The following is a 20,701-nucleotide window of genomic DNA, read 5'->3' on the forward strand; positions in this document are numbered from 1 at the left end:
TGCGGCCAGCACTGGAGCGGCCCTGGCTTCTTGTATTACCTGACCTAGAGAAGCAGCCTGGTACGCATACAGCCCCAAGTTCGCCAAAAGCGACCCTTATCACCACCGGCTGTCACTCAATCTTAAGAAACTCTTTTCTTCTCCGTCTTATTCCTTAAAGTTTCACCCTCAAACGTGAGGGGGAAAATAAGGCATCCCGAGTTTCAATAGCGAGAGAGGCCTTCACTCTTTTTTGCAGCTCGAGAGAAGAAATCTAGCAACTTCTGTTTTTGTGCTTTTAGCCTGGCTGTGTTAAACAAGTCAGGAATTAGAAAGTTGACCTATATCTACACCTCGTTCTTTCTCTTCGGTATACACCTGCATCCTGATAGGCAGATGTATGAGATGCTACTTGAGTAAACTATTGCCGTGGGAACTGCGACGTTCGTTTTGAAGCTCATAATGTATAAAATTATTTTCAAAGCCTACACCTAAGAATAAGCCATTCAGCATGTGTCCAAATCCAAAATTCTGTTGCGTGTTGAACTTTATGTTGGTGATCTGCCTTAACACTCAATTGCAGGCAGAAAACTTTAAGACTAAAATCTATTTGGTAATCTGAAACTGCCCCTAGCTAAGATGTATGCTTCCATAGCTAGGAAAAAAAAAAATGTGGCTTTGCTTTGAGTGGGCTTTTTTTTTTTTGAGGGGGGCGGTGGAAATTGAGCGTCACAGCCAGATTTTTCTCTCCTATTAATAACTGCGAGTTTTGAATGGCATCTGGTAAAGCAACTGGAGATTTCTAGTTACTAATTTTATCTAGTTACACTTTTATCAAAGTATACCAGTAATTGTCCAATTAGCACTGCAGAGAAATGTTTGCTTTGATTCAGATATATAATTACAGCCTTACACATTTTGTGTGTGTGTAGGAACAGCATATAACCTCACTTACTTGCCTTCAAGATACTGCTTTAGTCAAAGATATTCATATGTAGGTATGGTTGGTAAGATTTGTATTTTATTTTTTTCTGTGTTACGCATACATGAGAATAATATTGTATAGTTTGTGTGTTGAAGTCTATGTGGTAAAACCAGACCTTGGACAGAGTAGTGGGGCAACCTATCTAAATGCTGAAGGAAGCTTGCTTTAGTGCTCAAACAATTCGTTTGAAGAGTTCAAGAATCTATAAACAGAAATCAGTAAAATTAGGAACAAAAAGATTTGCCAAACCAAAAAATTGTTCTTTGAAGATTAATAAGCTAGACAGACCTCTGATAAGATTGATCAAGAAGAAAAGACGCAAATAAAATAAGTGAAAAATGGGAAATAACTATAAGCATGAGATTAAAAAAATAATTTTATGAATTGCTGTGGATTAATAAATTTGAAAGCCTAGATGAAATGTTTAAATTCTTAGAAAACTATGAACTGTGAAAATTGGTGTCAGAAGAAATAGATAGTTTGAACTAATAAATATTTAATAAACTGAAATGGTACTTAAGGACCTCCCCTTTCAAAAATCTGGACCTGGATAATCTTATAAGTAAGTAACATTGAACTTTTAAATATTACTTAACTCCTTTTCACAAGTTTTTATGGGAAATAGAAAAAAAAAGACACCAAACTCATTTTATGAGGTTAGTGAAACCTCGATTCTAAATCTAAATAAGGATAATATGAGAAAATTATAGATCTGTTTCACTTTCTAGCAAAGATATAAAGATCCTACACAATAAACTAGCTCATCAAATCCAACGGTATGTTGAAAGAATTACGATCCACAGAGTTTAAGAACATAAGCATGGTTTAACATTTATCAATGTAATTTATCCCATTAATAGGCAAAAGGAGAAAAATGATTATCTTGATACCATAAAATTATTCACCAAAATCCAGCACCTATATATGATGAACTCTTAGCAAGCTCAGAAGATAACTGTGTGAAAATCATAACCAAAATCCTACAGCAAATAATAATACATAATGGAGGAATTTTAGATATAGTCACTTTAAGCCCGGTGACAGTAAGGATGCCTCCATCATTGTTACTGTTTAACATGGTAAGAAAGGTCCTGGCTAACACTATAAAAGGAAAAAATGGGAAGTATAGGATAGGAAGGGAAACAATAAACTCATTATTTGTAGATAATATCACTTACCTAGAAGAACAATTAGAATCAAAATAGAAACTATTAGAACTAGTAAGAGTTTAGCAGGGCTACTGGATTTAAGATCAACTTACAAAAATTAATAGTATTACCCTGAACAAGCCCAATCCCATCTGATCTTGGAAGCTAAGCAGGATCAGGCTTAGTACTTGGATGGGAGACCACCTAGGAAGACCAGGTGCTGTAGGCGTAAAAAATAAAAAGTAAGGGATTGTAAACTGACGAGGTCCTTGCAATCTGTGAGGTCAACCAAGGGTTGCCTCGCCGCCCCCCCCCCCAAATTAATAGTATTTACTGTGCTAGCAATAACCAACTATTAAAGACAATCAAAAGTAAATATTGTATAAAATAATAGTAACAAAACTATAAAGTCTCTAGGAATTAATGCAAGAATACATAAAACTTAAGGAGCAAACTTTAAAACTTTAGTAAGGAACTAGAAGAGGATCTGAATAAACGGAAAAACTTTTCTTGCTCTTGGATTAAGAGTACTTATTATAAGAATGTCAGTTTTCTCCATTTTTAATCTATAAATTTAATTAAAATGCCATCAAAATTCCATTTGGTTTGTCTGACAAACTCAATCACCTAAATCTAAAATTTATATGGCAGACAGGATAAAATTTGTCAAAACCTAAATCAGTCTTAGAGATTTGCTTTAATGGGGCTTGCCTTATCAGAAGTTAAGATACTATTTCAAGGCAGTAGCAATAAAAACTAGTATAAATGAAAGAACAAAAAAATAGACTGGGAGAACAAATCACAGAGCATAGACTTACCTATATCTGTTCAGAACTTCAAGGTGGCATTGTAAATCACTGGAGGAAGGAGTCATGTCAGGGAGAGTTGCTCACTATATGTGAGCAAGCCTAACACCATAAACAAGATGGACTCTAGATAAATTAAAGATCTAAATATGAAAGGAAAAATGGTAAAATTAATAGAAGAGAGGTGCTGTAGGTCTCAGGGACTGAGAAGGACTTCTTATAGCTTCACAAACTTATAAAGTGAAAAATTACGTTGTATAAAAATCAAGGATTTTCATTCAGTGAAAGATGGATGAAAGAATGGGAGAACATATTTGCAGTGCCTAAAATTAACAAGGGATTAATATCTAGACAAAGGACTACACATCAATAAAAAGGGCAGCGACCCCTGTAGAAAAATAGGCAAAAGATATTAATAGATTACAACGTAGGAAGCGTAGAAAGATGTTTGAAATTATTAAATAATCAGAGACATGCAAATTAAAATAATGTCTTCTCTCACCTGTTAGGTTAGCAAACATTAGAAAGCTGGATAGTACCAAGTGTGGGTGGGGAGATAGGATAGAGGATCTGCTTGATAGGACTAGCAGTGCAGTGGACCTGTAAGGTTTGAGATGCCCAAAGTCTCTGTAAACTAGATGATGAAAGCCAGCTGGAGTGTTGGTGTAGCCCTGCTCTATGATGGTGAAAGTGTACTTCTGGACTGTTGGATGAAAACAGCTCTGATTGTTTTTGGAATAAATTTTTAAAAAGCATTTGTTAGCCTGATGGATGCATACTAGGTCCTAGAGACTATGAGGATTTGTCCCTATAAAGAGACCATGTCTGGAACAGCAACTACAATGGTAGTCACCACTTGGTTTGATTTGCTATAATTTGTATTCTCTTAGACCTAGCTCCTCTGCTCTGGCCAAATAGGCTAATGAAATTGGAGTGCCGTAACAGTCACCATCCTGGTATCTTTCACGGCTTTGAAGTTGTTCCCCACAGGGATGTGCTTTGGGTTTATTATTTTGGTAGGAAGGGGCACATCCAGGGGACTTTCCTTGACCCTGCCTACACGAATAGTCCTTACTCCATAGTTCAGGGAGCCAGGATTAACTGTGCGTTCGGAAACTGGGAAATGCAGGATGGGCCCACTATGAGATGGATTGAAGCCAGAACACTACTTATCAGTGTGGCATCCACAGCTGATATGACTGGTTTACCACAGTGACATTCTGGTCCCTAAGGATTGCTGTCAGCTTCGAGCCAGTATTGTGTAACTACTGAACAGCCTGAGTGAGTCTGCTTCCCAGATGTACTGTTCCCTAGATAAATAGCTGCGTACTCTATTGGAAAGGGCTGGGAAGAAGACCTCAGGTATGCTCTCAGGTATGCTCTTGGTGCAGTTTTGTAGCGTCTCCTCAGTGGAACCCATCCTCTCTTCTATTCCTGGAGCTCTGTGTCTGTAAACAGGCTCAGTCTGGATATTAAGTGAGGTGCCTAGCATAACTCCATTGTGGTCACTTAAATCAGGCCTCTGTTAGCTATACCTGGAGTTTTTTTTTCCTTCCCATTATACACATCAAGTAATACCTTAATGTGTAATGCCTGTCTGTTTTCCTAAGGACACCATGGTTAGCCACCGCCAGAGATCCAAGCCGTTCTGATAATCAGTCTGGTCCTGCTGTTTGTTGTCCTAATCATGCCCATTTTATATCTGAGGATTCAATGTTTCTACTTATCCTTTATCACTCTAAGAATCCCACTATCCTGGTGGAATCAGGGCGCCCCTTTCAATGACAATATTGCCCATCTTTAACCCAGAACTACAAAGGACAGCCACCCCAACATTTTTCAAGGATGTTATGCATCCTTCACCCATATTTCTCAATTCCTTGGTGAAGGGTCTTCTCAGAGGACAGTTAGAGGAAGAGAAGGAGTGAGAGAGAGGAAGGGAAGGGGCGGGGAGAGAGAGAGAGACAGAGAGAGAAAGTGTGTGTGTGTGTGTGTGTGTGTGTGATGATAAAAACATTCTAAAATTCCTGCCATAATAAGTCCGGATTCATTCCTCCTGCTAAGGAATTCCTGGTGTCCTGACCTCCTCCTCCTCCTTCCTGACTCTCTCTTCTTCATCTTCTCTCCCCTTGTCCATTTTCTTCTTTCTTCTCTACCTTTTCTTTTCTCCCTCCTCCGTTTATATTCAATAAAATACCTACTTTAGGCATGTAGTTTGATGAATTTCGACTGGTGTAACTATTTGCTCTGGGATTTGGGCAAGCTACTGAAAGCTAGCCTATTACTGTTATTACTGGATGCTGGCAAAAGCTGGGAAACTCCTGGGTCAGAGAAAGAAATATGTTATTCATGGCACAGCAGATAGCATGAGAATCAGCTTATTTGCATAGGTTCCCCTTCCTCCCAAGTCCTCCTGGGGTGACACAATATGGCCAAGATGGATGCTCCCTCAAGTGGGTTTGTGTTGGCAGCTGAAGAATGTTGAACTTGGGGAATCCACTACTTTTATAGAATCCGGTAAGCAAGCCTGCTCTTTGCCTGGGGGAAGACATTACCTCTTTTTTTAAGGTAACCAGCTGTAGAGGGGCCCAGGTTCAAGAGTGATTGGTTTGGTGCTTGCAGTCTTCACACACTGAACAAGACATGTAGGAGTGTGAGAGGCCCAAGTACTGTCCAGTAGTAACCACTACAACATCAAGAGATGCATTTTCACCATTAAAATACTTGTCGCGCTTCCTTGCCTCTAGCCCCGGGTGACCACTGATTTCTGTCGCTAGGTTTTCATACAAACGGAATCATAAAATCTGTATTATTTCATGCTTGGCCTCTTTCCTTCACCTTGTTTTTGAGATTCATCCTCATTCTTGCATATGTCAGTTATTACTTTTTAAGGCTGAGTACTATTCTTTTTGGGGATATACCACAAATTGTATATGTAGTCATCTGTTGGTAATCATTTGGGTTGTCTCCATTTTGGGTCATTATTAATAAAGCTGCTACGAACAATCAGGTAGAAGGTTTCGTGTGGATATAGGTTTTCATATAAATGCCTACAAGTAGAATTGCTTGGTCATATTTTAACTATATGTTTAACTTTAGAGAAACTGCTCAACTCTTTTCCAAAGTGGTTATTCCATCGTACATCCCCACCAGCAATTTATGAGCATTTAAGTTGCTCCACACACTTGCTGATGTTACTGATGCTTGTACTAGCTAGGCTTCACATCTGCATGTTGTCAGTCTTGTGAATTTGAGCCTCACTGTGGTTTTATTTCACATTTCCCTTTTACATGTGCTATTGGCTTTTTCAACCCTGTGCCTATAAGAATGAAGAGATTATTTTATGGCAGTCTTGGATGTTCTTTGGTCATGTGTTTATCGATCTAACCATTTTCTTAAAGCCTTCACCTGTTGTCAAAGTCAGCCCAGTCCACAGTCCTTGTATTTCTCATTTCCATCCTAACTGCCAAAGCAGTCTCTCAAATTGTTTTCTTCAAGAACTTTTTTCCAGATATCTACAGGTGATAATTTAAATAACGCTCTACTGCTACACACTGGACGTTAGTATCATGTTATCTAATGGTTGCAGTGTCATGGTGGGTGGCAATGGGTCGGAAACCAAAACCAGCTTCCTAGCTAGTCTGTGTCCTGTAACTATCACGGTACCAAATACTTTTTCAGTCACAGACAGTTCAGCACAAGAACCTGCTCTAGGCATCAAACCAGAACGGATTTCGTAGCGGAAATGAGGCAAGTTAGAAATCGTTGGAGAGGTGAGCGGTATAGAAGGCAGTGAGGCTGCTCTGCTCACGCTGCCTTGCAGAGCCAGGCCGCTGCCGCCATTCCTGCATTGCTGCCCCTGCCTCCCTCATCCTTGGTGACCAGACCCTGGAATTTGGAGTTTGGCGGCCACAAACTCTCACGTCTTTAAGTTAACCTTACTTGCCAGAACCAGCAGCAGCAATAATATATCCTTTGCCTCGCTTTGACCTTCCAAATCTCACTCAGATGTATCTCATTGGTGGAACCTAATTCAGGAAGCATAATTATTTAGTTTAACTTCCATTGTATGTTAGTTTCTTTTCCATGATGATAACCCTGAAATCCCAGGAGCATACAGAACAAAGGTTTATTTCGTGCTCATGTTATGTTAGTGGCTGACAATTGGCTGTGGCTCTTTACATGTCATCTCATTGTGAAGCGAAGCTCTTTTTTGGGTCTTGTCTTTCTTGGCAGAGGCAAAGAGAAGAGTGGACACAAACACGCAATGGCTTTTACTGCTTCTGCTCAGATGTAGCATATGTCATATCTGCTCATGTTCCAAATATATTAAACAATAGAAAGGTTTCCTGTCTAAATGTGTTGGGTGGTGGGGGCAGGTGGGACTCGGTTATGAGGCTAAAAGGCAATGGATGGAGGGAGGGAGGAAAGGAGGGATCTTGCATTGATTGATGGTACTGTGCCATGATTTCAGGAGAATTATTAACCCGGTGCACACCTATAGGTTCTCTTCTGGTGAACAAAAGCATCCCAGTATTTTAAATTGAACTCAGTGAAATTATTCTGATTTTTAAATTAGTGGTTCAAAAATGTGTTAAACATTGACTTTTGAATTGAAGTTATTAACTGATTTTATTAAATCCTAAATAAAGTTGCCTTTTACTTGATCAGGTTGTGTCTGCCAGTTTTCACATTGGTTGATGGTTTTACGTTGGTGGATCAGTATCCAGGTCTTAAAACGTGCACTGTGTCGGCAGCGTCCGATGGTGGTGGTTTGGTATCTTCTTGCCTTCCAGGTTAGTGGAGTGCTGCAGCAAGCATTGGTAAGATATTGATTGGCTAAATTCTGGAATCCTGTTGGGGATCTTGTCTTGCCATTTTTTTTTAACATGTATTGCACAAAGTGGCATTGATGAAGCTGTAGAGAAAGCCATTGTAGTGTTTCTGTAAGGCCCAGTCCAAAATCCCTAAAGAGAATGAATGCTGTTTACTTTCTCTTTAAACTGTAACTGTAAGTTGTAGACCATATGTAATCACATTGTAAACTGTTAAGTGTTATATAAAAAATTATTGTTGATATCTTTTCATAATATGTCGTGACAGGGCAAACTGGCCTTTTGCTTTTTCTTCCTGCTTTTGTGGACATTTGACTATTAACCTCTGTAGAGTTGCTGAGACCTGTAATTTGTAATTGTAGGTTGCTGACTACACATCCGAATGGTGTTTTATTCAATAGATATTGATTTATTTCTTTTTGGATGCCAGTGTAATAGTTTAGTCTCTGGTGATGAATGAGACACAGTTTAGTGTAGGAGATGATGGACAGATAATTATGATTGAATAGTAAAGTTATGTGTGTACATGGTAGCACAGAGGAAACAGAACCATTATGAAAATGAATAGAAGTTTGTCAGGAGAATCGAGGAGGACTCGAAGAGACTTCTTTGCAGAGGGGACAGCCTGTGCTGAAGACCTGGAGTTGAAATTATTGTTGGAACATAGGGCATGAGGCACATAGATAGTGGCACAGTTAAACCTGGAGAGATAGAAAGGTCTCGAGAGTGAAGGGCATGCATGCCATGTTAGAGGTAGGATTTTCTTCTATGAGAATAGGAGCCACTGGAGGGAATTTAGGGAGTCAACTTGGTGAAATTTCTCAATGTATTAGTTTAGATTAGAAAGGAAAGAGAATGGAGGCCTAAAACTAGTTAGGGGTTGTAATTGTAGTCGAGATGAGGCTTGAACAAATAAAGCATTGGAAGAGAGTTTGTTTCAGATTTTGCAAATATTTGGGGACTAGAGTCTACAGAATTTGGGGCTGAAGAAGGGAGGCTAGAGACTGAAGATTGTTGGTTTGGATGTCTGGGAATTGGCGCTGCCTTTGACCCGGATGTGGAAGGTGTATGGATGGTGTGTGTGTGCGCGTGTGTTCGCGCACATGCATCTCTCTCTCTTTTTAAGGTGTTTATGGACCATTCAGGTAGAGAGGTCCAGTAGGCAGTTGGTCAATTCTGAGCTTTCTCATTTCTGTGCCTTAGAATATTGGAACTACTGAGACAAAAATTTAATTTCACTAGATTTATTTTTCCATTTTTGAAGATTTAAGATTCACCAAACTCTTTGGCCTTAAAACAAAACTTGGCTCTTTTTAAAATACAGATTTATAATTTAAAAACTCAAACTATGAAAAGTCACATAATGAAAATCAGTGGTTCCTTTCCTCCCCCTTCCCATTCCTAGACCTGGTTCTCAATCACTTTTAATTCTTTTAGCTGTTTCTTATATTTATCTACACATTTCAATGTGTTGATAGGGTTATTGCTTAATTTATCACTTTTATCTATTGACTGCCCGTTAAGGTGAGGATTTAGTTTTCTTGTATTTCTATACACCTCACCTTTTCAGTCTTCTTAATATTACAATTTTTTGGTTCAATCAGTAAAAACCATATTAACATCATGACTGTGTAAATGTTCACTCAAGGGCTAGGAGTGAACTCAGATTACATTTTCTTTCACATAGAAAGAACTTGGTTATTAGTTGCGTTTTTTATACTTGCATAATTTTTGTTAAACATTCTTAAAAACTTTTCAACAGCTTCATCATATTCACCATATACCTATCACTGGTGTTATTGAAACGCTCACTTAATCAGCATTTCCTTTTGTCTGCTTGTGACTCTGTTAGTCTCCTGTTCCTGTTTATTCCTGATTACGCCCCCCTGCATAGTTTGCCACTCAAGGACTTCCCAGATAGTTACTTGATGTCTTCCTTTACCTTGGTGTGTTCCGTGTGTGTGTGTGTGTGTGTGTGTGTGTGTGTGTGTGTGGAACATAACCTTGTAGTAGCCTTCTGACAAAATGTGTGGGTGATAGTTTCAGGTCTTGCATGTTTGAAAATGCTGCATTGACACTTGATTGACCGTTTGGATATAGAATTCTTAACTGAAAATTTTTCTTCCTTGGAATTTTTAAAGTGTTGCTTCATTGACTTTAATCTTGCAGTGTTAGAATGGAGAATTCAGGCGCCGTTTTCTTGTTCTTTTATATGTGACCTTTTTCCCTTTGAGAACATTTCCAGGCTATTATATTAATGTGCCAATATCTTTCTTCCTTTACATTTTCTCTGTTTTCCCTTTTCTCTGGAATTATTGGTAGTCAAATGTCGAATTTTCTGTTTTGATTCTCCAAGTCATTTAACCGGTTTTTGCTCTATTCTGGGAGAGTTCCTTGATGTTTTCTTTCTTCTGTTGGATTTTTAACAATGGTTGATTTTTAATTTTAAGAGCATTTGGATTGCTTCATTTTCATGGCAGTGTTTTTAATTTTTATCTTACCTTTCTGAGGATAATAATTATAGGTGGTTTTTTTTTGAAGTTTTCTTCTTTTCTCTTAATTATCTTTGTTTTTATCTTTTCCATTTTTATTTGTTTTGATTTCTCATGTCTGAGACTTTGCAAATCTTGGTGATCCTTAGTGCTGTCTTCATATTTAAAAGTGAAAAAGGCTAATTGGTAGTTGTGTGTTCGCAGGGGGCCTTTCTAAGTGTGTTGGGCTTCTCTTCAGGCTAATTGGATGCAGAGCTGCTATTTGTTGAGGAACTACCAGATATTAGTATGTGAATGTCTCTTCTCTGGGACTGTTCAGTTTCCCCAGGGAAGGATCTTCCATTCTGGGAGAATGACTGGAGGGCAGAGAGGGTGGTGGGTAGGTGGAACAGGAAGTAAAGTTCATTTCTCCTGGCTAACAGCATTCTGGAATTAAAGAGAAGGAGCAGGATTAGATGTTTTGAGTATTTCTGATGTTGACTGTTGACTTTTATTTAAAATCCCTCAGCCCTGTGCTTTATACACACACACATGCACCCCCCACCCCCATCTACTGTGTATCTGTCATGAAGTCCTAAGCTTTTATCTTTCAGTTTCTGTGCAGAATAACACTTCTCTTTTTTTACTGTTTAGTCTACAGACTTGCAACCAATCTTCACCTCCCACCCAGCCAACTCTCTGCCTCTAACCCACATTCATTGTATCCTGTCCTCTATCCTGAACTTCTCAGGGTCCTCCGCACAACACTGCCTTATGCTACCACTTCACAGTTAAACTTCCCTGGGTCTTAATGCCATGGAAAGGTTAACTCATTTAAACCTTGCAGGAAGTCACAGAATTTTAAAACTGTGGCAGACCTGCACTTAGCATGGTTTACACCTATGTAATCTCAATTGAGCAGATGCTTTCTATTTGAATATTGTGAAATTTTGGGTTAGTTGGAGCCACAATGGAGGTCATGATAGCTGTTGACCTTTTCATATATGTACTATCATAACATGTTAAGTTCAGAAACTGTGTCACGGGCTCAAGTGTGACAATTGTAGAATAATGTTATGCAGTAACTATTCTAAAGGAGTGTAGATTTCAGTATTGCCAGTAGGACACTGCAGCTAGTTTTCAGAGTTTTAAAATAGTGTGAAGGAAGTTTCTACTATTCTATTCCATTTCCTCAGATTGAGAAATGTGTGAATTTCTAAGCAGTAAAACCACAGTGAGATTTATTTCCTATACCAGTTTTTTCAGTGTTTGGGTAAAGAAACGTGTTATTTGAAGCAAGGCATAAAGGGAAGTTATAGTTTCATATAGTTAGTATGAACCCAAATGTTTTCTTTTTGGGGCATTAGAATAGGATGGGGTCAGAAGCACAGAACCCTGAAAGAATGTGTTAATGAGGACTTAAAATAAAAATAAGGCATCAGTGTTAGCTAGTTATTTGTTTACATGAATGTAACTTCACAGTGTACATGGATGTGACAACATTACAAAGAATGACTTCTTCGTCATCGCAGTAGACACTTTATATTGTCCATAGTGTTTAAACATAGTTTTTAAATTATGCAAACCACAAATCCTAAAACTTAGACACTCCTCAAAGAGAGACACCTAAAGTGTGGGACTTTTTTTTTTTTCTTAAAGGTTTTAGCTTCCTTTAGAAACAAATGGACTTCATTAGGACTTAGCGTTGGCTACCTTCTTTATTGGCAAATCAAAATATACCTGAGTAGGTGGTGCAGGTTTTGTTTTTTTCTTTTTCCCTAATAAGGAAAAAGATATTTAAAGTATTTGGTTACTGACTTGTTTTTCTTTTTTTAAAAACTGGGTGTTCTCTTAGGAGCAAGTAAGTATTACTGTCTCTTTTGCCAGTATCAAGTAATCTTAACTTTTGAGAGGAATAAACAACTGAGATTTTTTTTTTTTAATGAAGATTAAAACCCCATTTATTTGTCATACTAAACTACCTGTTGTGATTCTGATCCTCCTCTTCTACTCTATTCTTTTTCTTTATTCTCAAAGGCAGGCTCTTAAAAAGTCTCCTTCTGTCGGCTTTGTTCTTGGTCTTCAGCTTCTCTCTGTCCATGACTCAAAAGATTTCCATCCTCCTGTGCTAGAGGGAGCGGAACATCCTACCAGGTGGTAATGTTTTGGACCACACAGATTTGCTCTATTGTTATTGATAGAAGGGCACACTCTGGCAATGAGTCGTAATTTTTCTCTTAGATCACATATGCTAGCCAGTTAAATAGAAAACCCAGAGGTTTTTTTCTAGTACCCCAGATTATCTAGTTGTAATTAATTATAGTTAATCTAGAAAGTCATTATGTTTAAGACATAATTGAGCCTGTTAAATTTGGCTTAATCATTTAGTTCATAATTGCCATTATTATAGTCTTAAGGAGTCAATGCTAAATGAAGGTAGCTTTTTTGGTGGGAAGAAGGGATTTGGAAGAGTAGAATTTTAATAGCCTTTGACATGAAACCATTCTTAGCTGTCCTTTAAAAATTTTTTCTTTGCTACATTTACACCTTTATTTGACTTTCCAATTCATGTTATTCAGAACAGACAGACTTGTGCCAGCAGTCAAGAACAGGCATGCCTGTGACTCCTGGCGGTCCTGAGCTGCTGAAGTAGCTTTAGACAGTGGTTCTCAAGCTTTAGAAGGTTTCTAGATGATGCTGTTGCTGCTCTGGGTATCACACTTTGAGAACCACTGAAATAAGGTAATGACCAGCCTTTGCAGTAAAACAAGTATGAATTAATAATGCATGCTATTATTTCTGAATATATCCTCCCCTTATAAACAACAACAAAATAACAAAAGGAATAACTAATAGTTCTTACCTGGTTTGCTTTAGCCTGTGTGAAATCAAATACGATTTAAGCTTTAATTCCAAAACAACTAATAAGTAGTATGCCTTGGATTGTTTTATATTAAACATTTATTTAGACTTCCTCTAAATTAATTTACTTCACATATGTTATTGAATACCAACCATGTGGTAGGCACTGTTTGGAGTTGGGGCTGTAGCAGTGAATTCTTCCTCCATGGGACTTATGTCTAAGTTGAGGGAGATTGATAATAAATTTGTCAAGTTTAGATAAATTACTTGGATAAGAAAGTATAAGAGTTGAACTTATTAATTCCTGCTTGGTATAATTACATATCTCTAATAGTTTCTCAGTTATTAGCAACCCGATAATATATCCTGAACCTTTTATGTATTTTAGACTTTATTTCACTTTATTTTAGTAATGGTCAGTTAAACTACTTTTTCAGTAGGGTTTAGGCTGCACGAGGTTGTTTTACAAAAATGTGGTTCTAGGTTTAATCCTTGTGGCATGATATTTTGAGGCTATCACAAGAGTTTTAAAAGTTTTTGAACTTGAATGACATATGTGTTCTACTCTTGTTATTCTTAGTCCAGGCCTGCTTTACACATTTATATTACTGGCCTGGACCTTTGTAGGCATTTGAGTTTATAATGCCTTCTTTAAACATTTTAAAAAATAGTGTATTAGTTTATACTGGAAAATCTAACCTAGATAAAATTCAGTAATTTAGTGGTAATTTCATATTTATTTAGGTCTACACTTTACATTTCTTTTGGTCAATCTGAACTTTTCTGTGGGCAAAACTGAAAGCAGTTGATTGCATTTTCCTAACAGGAGGATCTGGTTTTAAAGTTTAAGACTACATGCACACATATATACTCGTTGGGGCTGTTTGCGTCAAATGTTAAAGAAACCAAATAGCTAATATATTTTGCATTTTTTTGAATATAAGATTGGATTGAGATTAGCAAGGAAATAACACATATCTTAAAGATTCTTGGATTGTCATTTTCAGTATTGACCACAGAATGTTATGGAAACCTTCCTAATCATTGGCTAAGAGCGTATACCAACTAGTGCTCACTCTTCACACTGCCTCTGACTGCAGATGCTTGTCTGTTCTGCTGTGCTTTTGCTAGCATGGTGACTACTGGCTGCTCTCCTGAGATCTGAGAAAGTTACGTTAGCTACTTTCTTAGTTCATTCAGGCTAGTGTAACAATAGAATAGAGTGGGTAGCTGATTTTTTTCTCAGAGTCCTGAAGGCTGAGAAGTCCAAAGTCAAGGTGCCTGCAGAGTCGCAGTCTGTCCATGGTCTGGTTTCCTGGCCATTTTTTGCTGGGTCCTCAGTGGTGGAAGGGGATGGGAGAGGGAGGTCTCGGGGTGTATTGATTCCGCTTGTGAGGGCTCCACCATATAGGCCCCACCTCCTGACACGATCACATAGGGGGTGAGGATTTCAACATAAATCTTGGGGGTGGGGGCATCACAAACATTGAGTCCATAACAGCCCGCATATGAGGTCTACTGAATTGGCTTCCTATTTATATGTCAAGCAAAATATATGTAGAATTATATAGAGTAGAAATAGATAAAGCTTTTTTTTTTTTGGATGCAGAAACAGGCTTTAAGATTTTCTACTGTGACTCATGCCTTTTTCATTTTGGTTTTAAAATCTCTTCAAGGATGTTTAAAAGCAGCATTTTATTTTATTCTTATTTATTTTATTGTCTTTTTTTTAAAAAAAATAATTAATTTATTTAGAGCAGAGCATTTTAAAAAGTGCCATGTGAAAGACACTTGAGAGTCCTGAGCAGTCACAGTTTCTGTAGCGAGACTTCATGTCATACTCGCACCTGCCAGACTTCACATTTTAGTCTTTTTCCTACTTCATATCTTTGACTTGGTGGTTTGCTAAAGAGTGAAGTAGAGTGTCCCCACCTGCGGTCATAGATATAGTTCCTTGAACTCAGCAGTCGAGGAGCCCGTCGCATTGGTTTGTTACTTCTTGGCTTTCTGAGACTCGGAGTTTTGTGAGCATGTCACTTACTTTAAGTCTTAACTTTCACTGTATAGCAGGTGTTAAGACATGGTGTAGGTGATACACGGGTAGGGGATTCAGTAACCTAGAAGCACATAGTGGGGAAATGATTTCTTTTTTAGTTTTTGGTTTTTCTTTGTTTTTTTTTTTCAATTTTCTTTGAATCCTCCGAGAGCAGAAAGGTAGTATTTTGGAGGTAGTGTGTAATAACTTCTCAGCATCTGCCAATCTCCCTTTTTTCGCAGGGAAAGCATCCAGCAGTCTCAGAACCTTTAGCAGGCAGTGGGGTCTACCTTGAACTTAATAACATTGTGTTTATTTCTATATTGCCTTCTGTTTAATGGCACTGCTTTTCTCTTTTTGATAGATCTTTTTATTTTAAGTGCAAGTAGTTTTAAGTGCAGAGGGGTGATTCTGTGAAGCACCTGTCAGGGAGTAGAGGCATGAGACGGGGGGAAGGTAAGGAGGCCAGGAAAGAAGCCAGCTGTGTGGGCAGCTGGAGCCGAATCCCAGTGGAGAGCTCTGGGAGTCAGTGTAGCATGCGGACCTCACTGGGAGTAAAGGAGATGCTGGCTTTTTATCTTGAATTCTCATTAGTCATTACTTGAAGGTGGCTCCGGAGGTGTTATCTCCACAACTTCCAACTTGTCTCTCCTTCAGGCAGAGCAATCCTGGCAGCCAGAGAGAACACAGAGGCAAATAATGGTAGGTGTCGACAGTGGCCTTTGTGGACAAAGTAGGTGGGTGGGACACCCACAGTTTCTGCCTCTCTCTCAAACACGCTAAGCTTTTCCCATATCCTCCTCCTCTTAGTAAACAGCAGCCTCATCCTTTGTTGCTCAGGCCAGAAACATTGCTGTCATCCTTGTCTGGTCTGTCACATCTCACGTCTAAACCAGCAGCAGATCTCATTGGTTCTTCTCATTGCCCTTTCTGCCACCACCTGGTCCAGCCCCTTATCACCTCATAGCCTCTAAACACTGTTTATTCCTAACACAGCCCCCGGAGTGATCCATAGAAAATCTAAGTCAGATCGGGTCTCTGTTCTTCCTCAAACCCTCCAAGGCCCCCATCTTACTCAGAGTAAAGCCAGAGTCTTTACAGTGGCCCATAAAACTACATGATTTGGCTTCTTTCTTTCGTGTGTGTGTGTGTATGTTTGTGCATGCACATTAGCTTGCCTATGTACAATTCTTTTTGTTTTTAGCCTTTTATGTAGTCAAAATATTTCTTTTCTTCCCCATTTCCTTCAGTGAAGGTTTTGTGCTTCGTTTGTAAATGAGATTCATCACAGTTTGTATTCCATCTTTACCACTCACTGCAGCCTGGTTTATTTATTTTTAAATTTCCACACGGTAACTTTACTTTTGTGGTGTACACTTCTTGTTTTTGACAAATGTATGGGGTGATGTATCCATACAAGACAGTGCATTGTCTTGAAAATTTCCCCATGCTGTTCCTTTGTAGACCGTCTTCCTGACCTTCTAGCTCCGGGCAACCACGATCTGTTCTCGCTGTAGTTTTGCCTTTATTAGTGTAATATAAGTGAGAATTTTACAACGTGGAACCTTTTAGGTCTGATTCTTTTACTTAGCACAGTATGTAAAGATTATTCCATGTCATGTAAATCAGTCGTTCATTTGTCAGTTGTCCTTTAAAATAAATTTAAGCAAAAAAAAAAAAAGATTTAAGGAAAATATTGAACAAAACGTTTTAAGTCGTGCATAGATATGAGAAACATCTTGACTTGAATGACTGCGATTTGGAAATCATAATGTGATAGGAAGATGCTGGGGAAAGGCTTTCTCTTACCTGGCATCTCTGCCAGCAATCAACCATGAACTTTTGGGGAAGTCAACCCTCTGCCCGCCCCCAGTTTCTGGTAAAATAGTAACATACAGGATCTGGGAGGTATTAGTTCCAGTCTCCTGACGTAGTGGTGCTTAGGTGCTTTGGTTAGCTCTTTTTAACATTAGTTTCAGTTCATTGTTGTTGTACTGTGTCAACAGCTGTCACCTTTGGATTTCAACATTGTTAGAACCGGCTGTTTTAAATACTTTATTAAACCCGTGGTGATGAAATGAGCCAGCCGGTAGGAAAGCCTTCGGTGTAGGCCTCCAGTTCATGGCTGTTTTTTTCCTGTCGGGCTCATCCAAGATGGAGGATGGTGAGAGCCTCGGGCAGAGGTGTGGTCTACAGGGTGCTGGTGGTGCCATAAATCTCTGTGGGTTCCTAGCAACCTCTTATGTTGCTGTAGTATTTGGACTTTATTGCCTATAGTCATACTTGGGTAGATTTTCTCAGGGGTGTCCATAAATATCGATTGCTGGGGTTCATAGTTTCCTAGAACTTTATTGTGGTTCACAGATAGCCCATTGCGGCACATCGTTGACAATATGTATTTGAAGATCAGTGCATGTTTGAGAAGTTCCACTGATAACAGAAGCTCACAGAAACCAGGAAGGGAAACCAATGATATTTGCTTGTTTGTTGTTATTTTTGAAGATGAACAGATTCATAGTAATTCCTTTTAAAGGCTTAAAATCCCTAACCAGGTGACTTTTTGTTTTCAGTTGGAAAAGGGATAGTAATCGAGTCATGTTTAGGTGATAGGATATCAGTGTGAAATCAGAAAGCAATTTGAGGGTGCAGAATTGCTAGTTTGTGTTCACATGTGGCACATAGTAATATTTATTTTGCTTTTTACTTTTAGTAATGAATGTTATAACTATTGAAGATTATAAGAGCACATACTGGCCAAAATTGGATGGTGCCATAGATCAGCTTTTAACCCAGAGTCCTGGTGACTATATCCCCATATCCTATGAACAGATATACAGGTAAGTCAAGATTTAATTTATCCGGGTTTGAGATGGTATATTGAGGTTCGTGGCAACCGGAATTATGATGCTATGTATGCATATAATATATAATACGTAAGAAGAGGCGCTGTAAGTTATATGTTACACACTTGTGGATTAGAGGTTTGATTTATACTTTTTGCTTCAAAATTGGTTTTCAAATCAAGATAGAGTTAACACCAGTCGATTAGACTTTCTCCCACTTCAGCCTGCCACCCCTGCCATATGTAATGCGGGAACTGTGGAGGTCAGCAAAAAGGAAAAATGTGTTTTTAGTCTCACAGGGAGATCCTGGCTTGATCTGTCCATGTTAATGGACACACAATTCTAACTCTCTTTGGTTATTTTGGTTCCCACCTCCTGGTAAATAGAAGCATCAAATTAGTGAGGAGCTGGGATAAGACGTGAGATCAGCCTAGTCACAGGCGGAAGAAGTGACAGCTGTGTTGTTCCACACAAGTGATGCACGAAGTGGTTGCATTGTAAATGTTTTTGTGAGTTAGGAACTTTCTGCTCAGTATCACTCTCTCTTATTTTGACATTCAATAAAACAAGAGAGATGCTGGTTTGTAAATAGTTATCGTAGTCAGACTCTCAGATTGTCACCAAATATTAGATTATCTGGTACTGATAAAATGTGTAATAGAGTATTCAAAACGATTATTTGTAGCTGGTGGTAATACCTTGTCCATCTGAACACTGATTGGGGCAGGGTGTAAATTTTTATTTAAAAGTTGTGATTGGTCACTAATTTTAGGCCTGAATTAATTATTTGACCAGTCACCGTATATCCAAAGTATGTTTTAACCTGAGTACTTTATCATTAACTTTTAGTTTTCCTGTTTTTTTGTTTTTTTCCCCCCACAGTTGTGTGTATAAATGTGTATGCCAGCAGCACTCGGAACAGATGTATAGTGATCTGATTAAAAAGATAACTAATCACTTAGAGAGAGTCTCAAAGGAGCTGCAGGTAAAGAACTGATCATATTGATTTTTGCTTCCTTGGGGTTTTCTGACTGGTAGGAATTAGCCTGTGTTATATACATTCAGAGGCTTGTTAATTTGATTGTGATGTCAATTTATAAATGTTTTCTAGATGGATATTGACCAAATCATCCTATCTTTGGAGTAGATTATTTAAAAATTTGACATAAATTGTGGAAAATTTTATATTGGATATATTTCAGACTTTAACTGATTCCATTTATTACCTTGTCAAGATTTCTTTTATTTGAAGTCTTATTTTTTTTCTGTTAACTTAAGTATTTGGTGGCATTTGCAATCTAAACATATATATTTTAATTTTTCCTGGAACTTCAAAAAAATTATCTTTGAGGAGTGGTTTGCCAACCATTTTCTAAAATTTGCTAATACAACAGCTGAGGTCAGCATTTCGTTGATAAACCCTCAAAAGATGAACATCATCCCAGCTGTAAAATCTGGGGCAAGTTGCAGAAAATATTCTGTTTAAGGAAGCACTTGACCTCTTGATCCCCACCCATCCCTCTCTGCCTCAGTAAAGTTTCCTGGGCTTGAAGGGCAGGTTCTACCTCTATGCTGGGGCCAGATCACATTTGAGTTCTGGTGTAGAAGTCTCACTATGTGTAGAAAAGTTCACTTGGCAGCAGATTACCAGGGTTCACCCATAGTTGGGATGTGCTCCAGCAATTCCGAGACAGCCAATTACTAGGAAGTGTTAGAGCTTGGGTATTGTCCCTCACTTACCTGTGGTCTGAGGTATCTTAGTCTTGTTTACCCCAAACTGTTGTTGCATTAAGTAGAATTTTTAAAAATTTATAGCCAGAGCTATATTTATCATAGCCAAATACACACTTTTTTTTTGTTCTTATATAAAATGTTTTCTTCTTTTGGCCACTAAATACAACATTTTCGCTCACTTAGCAAATATATTTAGTGCCTAGGCATTGTATACAAATTGTAGATGAAATCCAAGATGTGTGTGCTATAGCTTTGAATGATTTGCTTACTAATTCTGAGCACTACCCTCTTCCTGAGTTCCCACATCCAATTTATTGGCAAATCTGTTTTATCCTGTTTCTCTCTTGGCTCCTGTCTACTTCTGTTCACTCGCTACTACCCAGTCCAGGTCACCATAATCTTAAGTGTTTTACTGAAATGCTCTAGACCTAACAACTCTAAATTATTCTTGGATTTCAGCCAGAGCGGCCATAAAGCACAATCTGATTAGTTTATATTCCTCTTAGAATAAAGTCTAAACTTCTTAATATGATTTAGGGATTCTCTGTTATCTGACTCTTGCCTGTTTCTGCAGCCTGGTATCTTCCCTCTCTGCTTCTGTGTATTGAACTTATTCCTTATTTCATTTTGTGTACTCTCTCACCTCTTGGCTTTTGTTAACTTGACTGCTCGGAACACTCTCCCATCTCCTCTGCCTTCTTTTATTTTTGGTCAGTGTGAACATTTAGGCTGCAGCTTAGACATCATTTGTTTTGGGAAACATTCTCTGATACCTTGTTTCTCCAAGTCTGGGTTTGGGGGCCCCTCATCTGTGCTTCTGTAACAGGTAGTACATTATTGTGGTTCATTATGATTATGATTTTTTGTTTGGCTGTTCCCCTTCCTCGCACCCCCCCCCCATATGATGTTATGAGAGGGCAGAGGAACATGTCTGTCTGCTTCATTATCACGTTGTCAGTACCAGCCCAGCATCATACATACATACATACATACATACATACAT

General features: G+C 38.4%; 1 protein-coding gene across 2 annotated transcripts in view; it reads left to right on the forward strand.

The window, feature by feature from the left end:
• The window catches only part of CACUL1 (CDK2 associated cullin domain 1), a 63,436-nt gene that overhangs the window by 816 nt on the left and 41,919 nt on the right, over positions 1–20,701 (forward strand). For both annotated transcript variants that reach the window (XM_015596365.2, XM_006920823.3), the window contains exons 2-3: positions 17,832–17,958; positions 18,847–18,949. In XM_015596365.2, the coding sequence (XP_015451851.1) occupies positions 17,832–17,958; positions 18,847–18,949 (230 nt within the window). The remainder of the gene's footprint in view (positions 1–17,831; positions 17,959–18,846; positions 18,950–20,701) is intronic.

The sequence above is a fragment of the Pteropus alecto genome, unplaced genomic scaffold (assembly GCF_000325575.1).
Source record: "Pteropus alecto unplaced genomic scaffold, ASM32557v1 scaffold177, whole genome shotgun sequence".
In the NCBI taxonomy this organism is placed as follows: domain Eukaryota; kingdom Metazoa; phylum Chordata; class Mammalia; order Chiroptera; family Pteropodidae; genus Pteropus; species Pteropus alecto.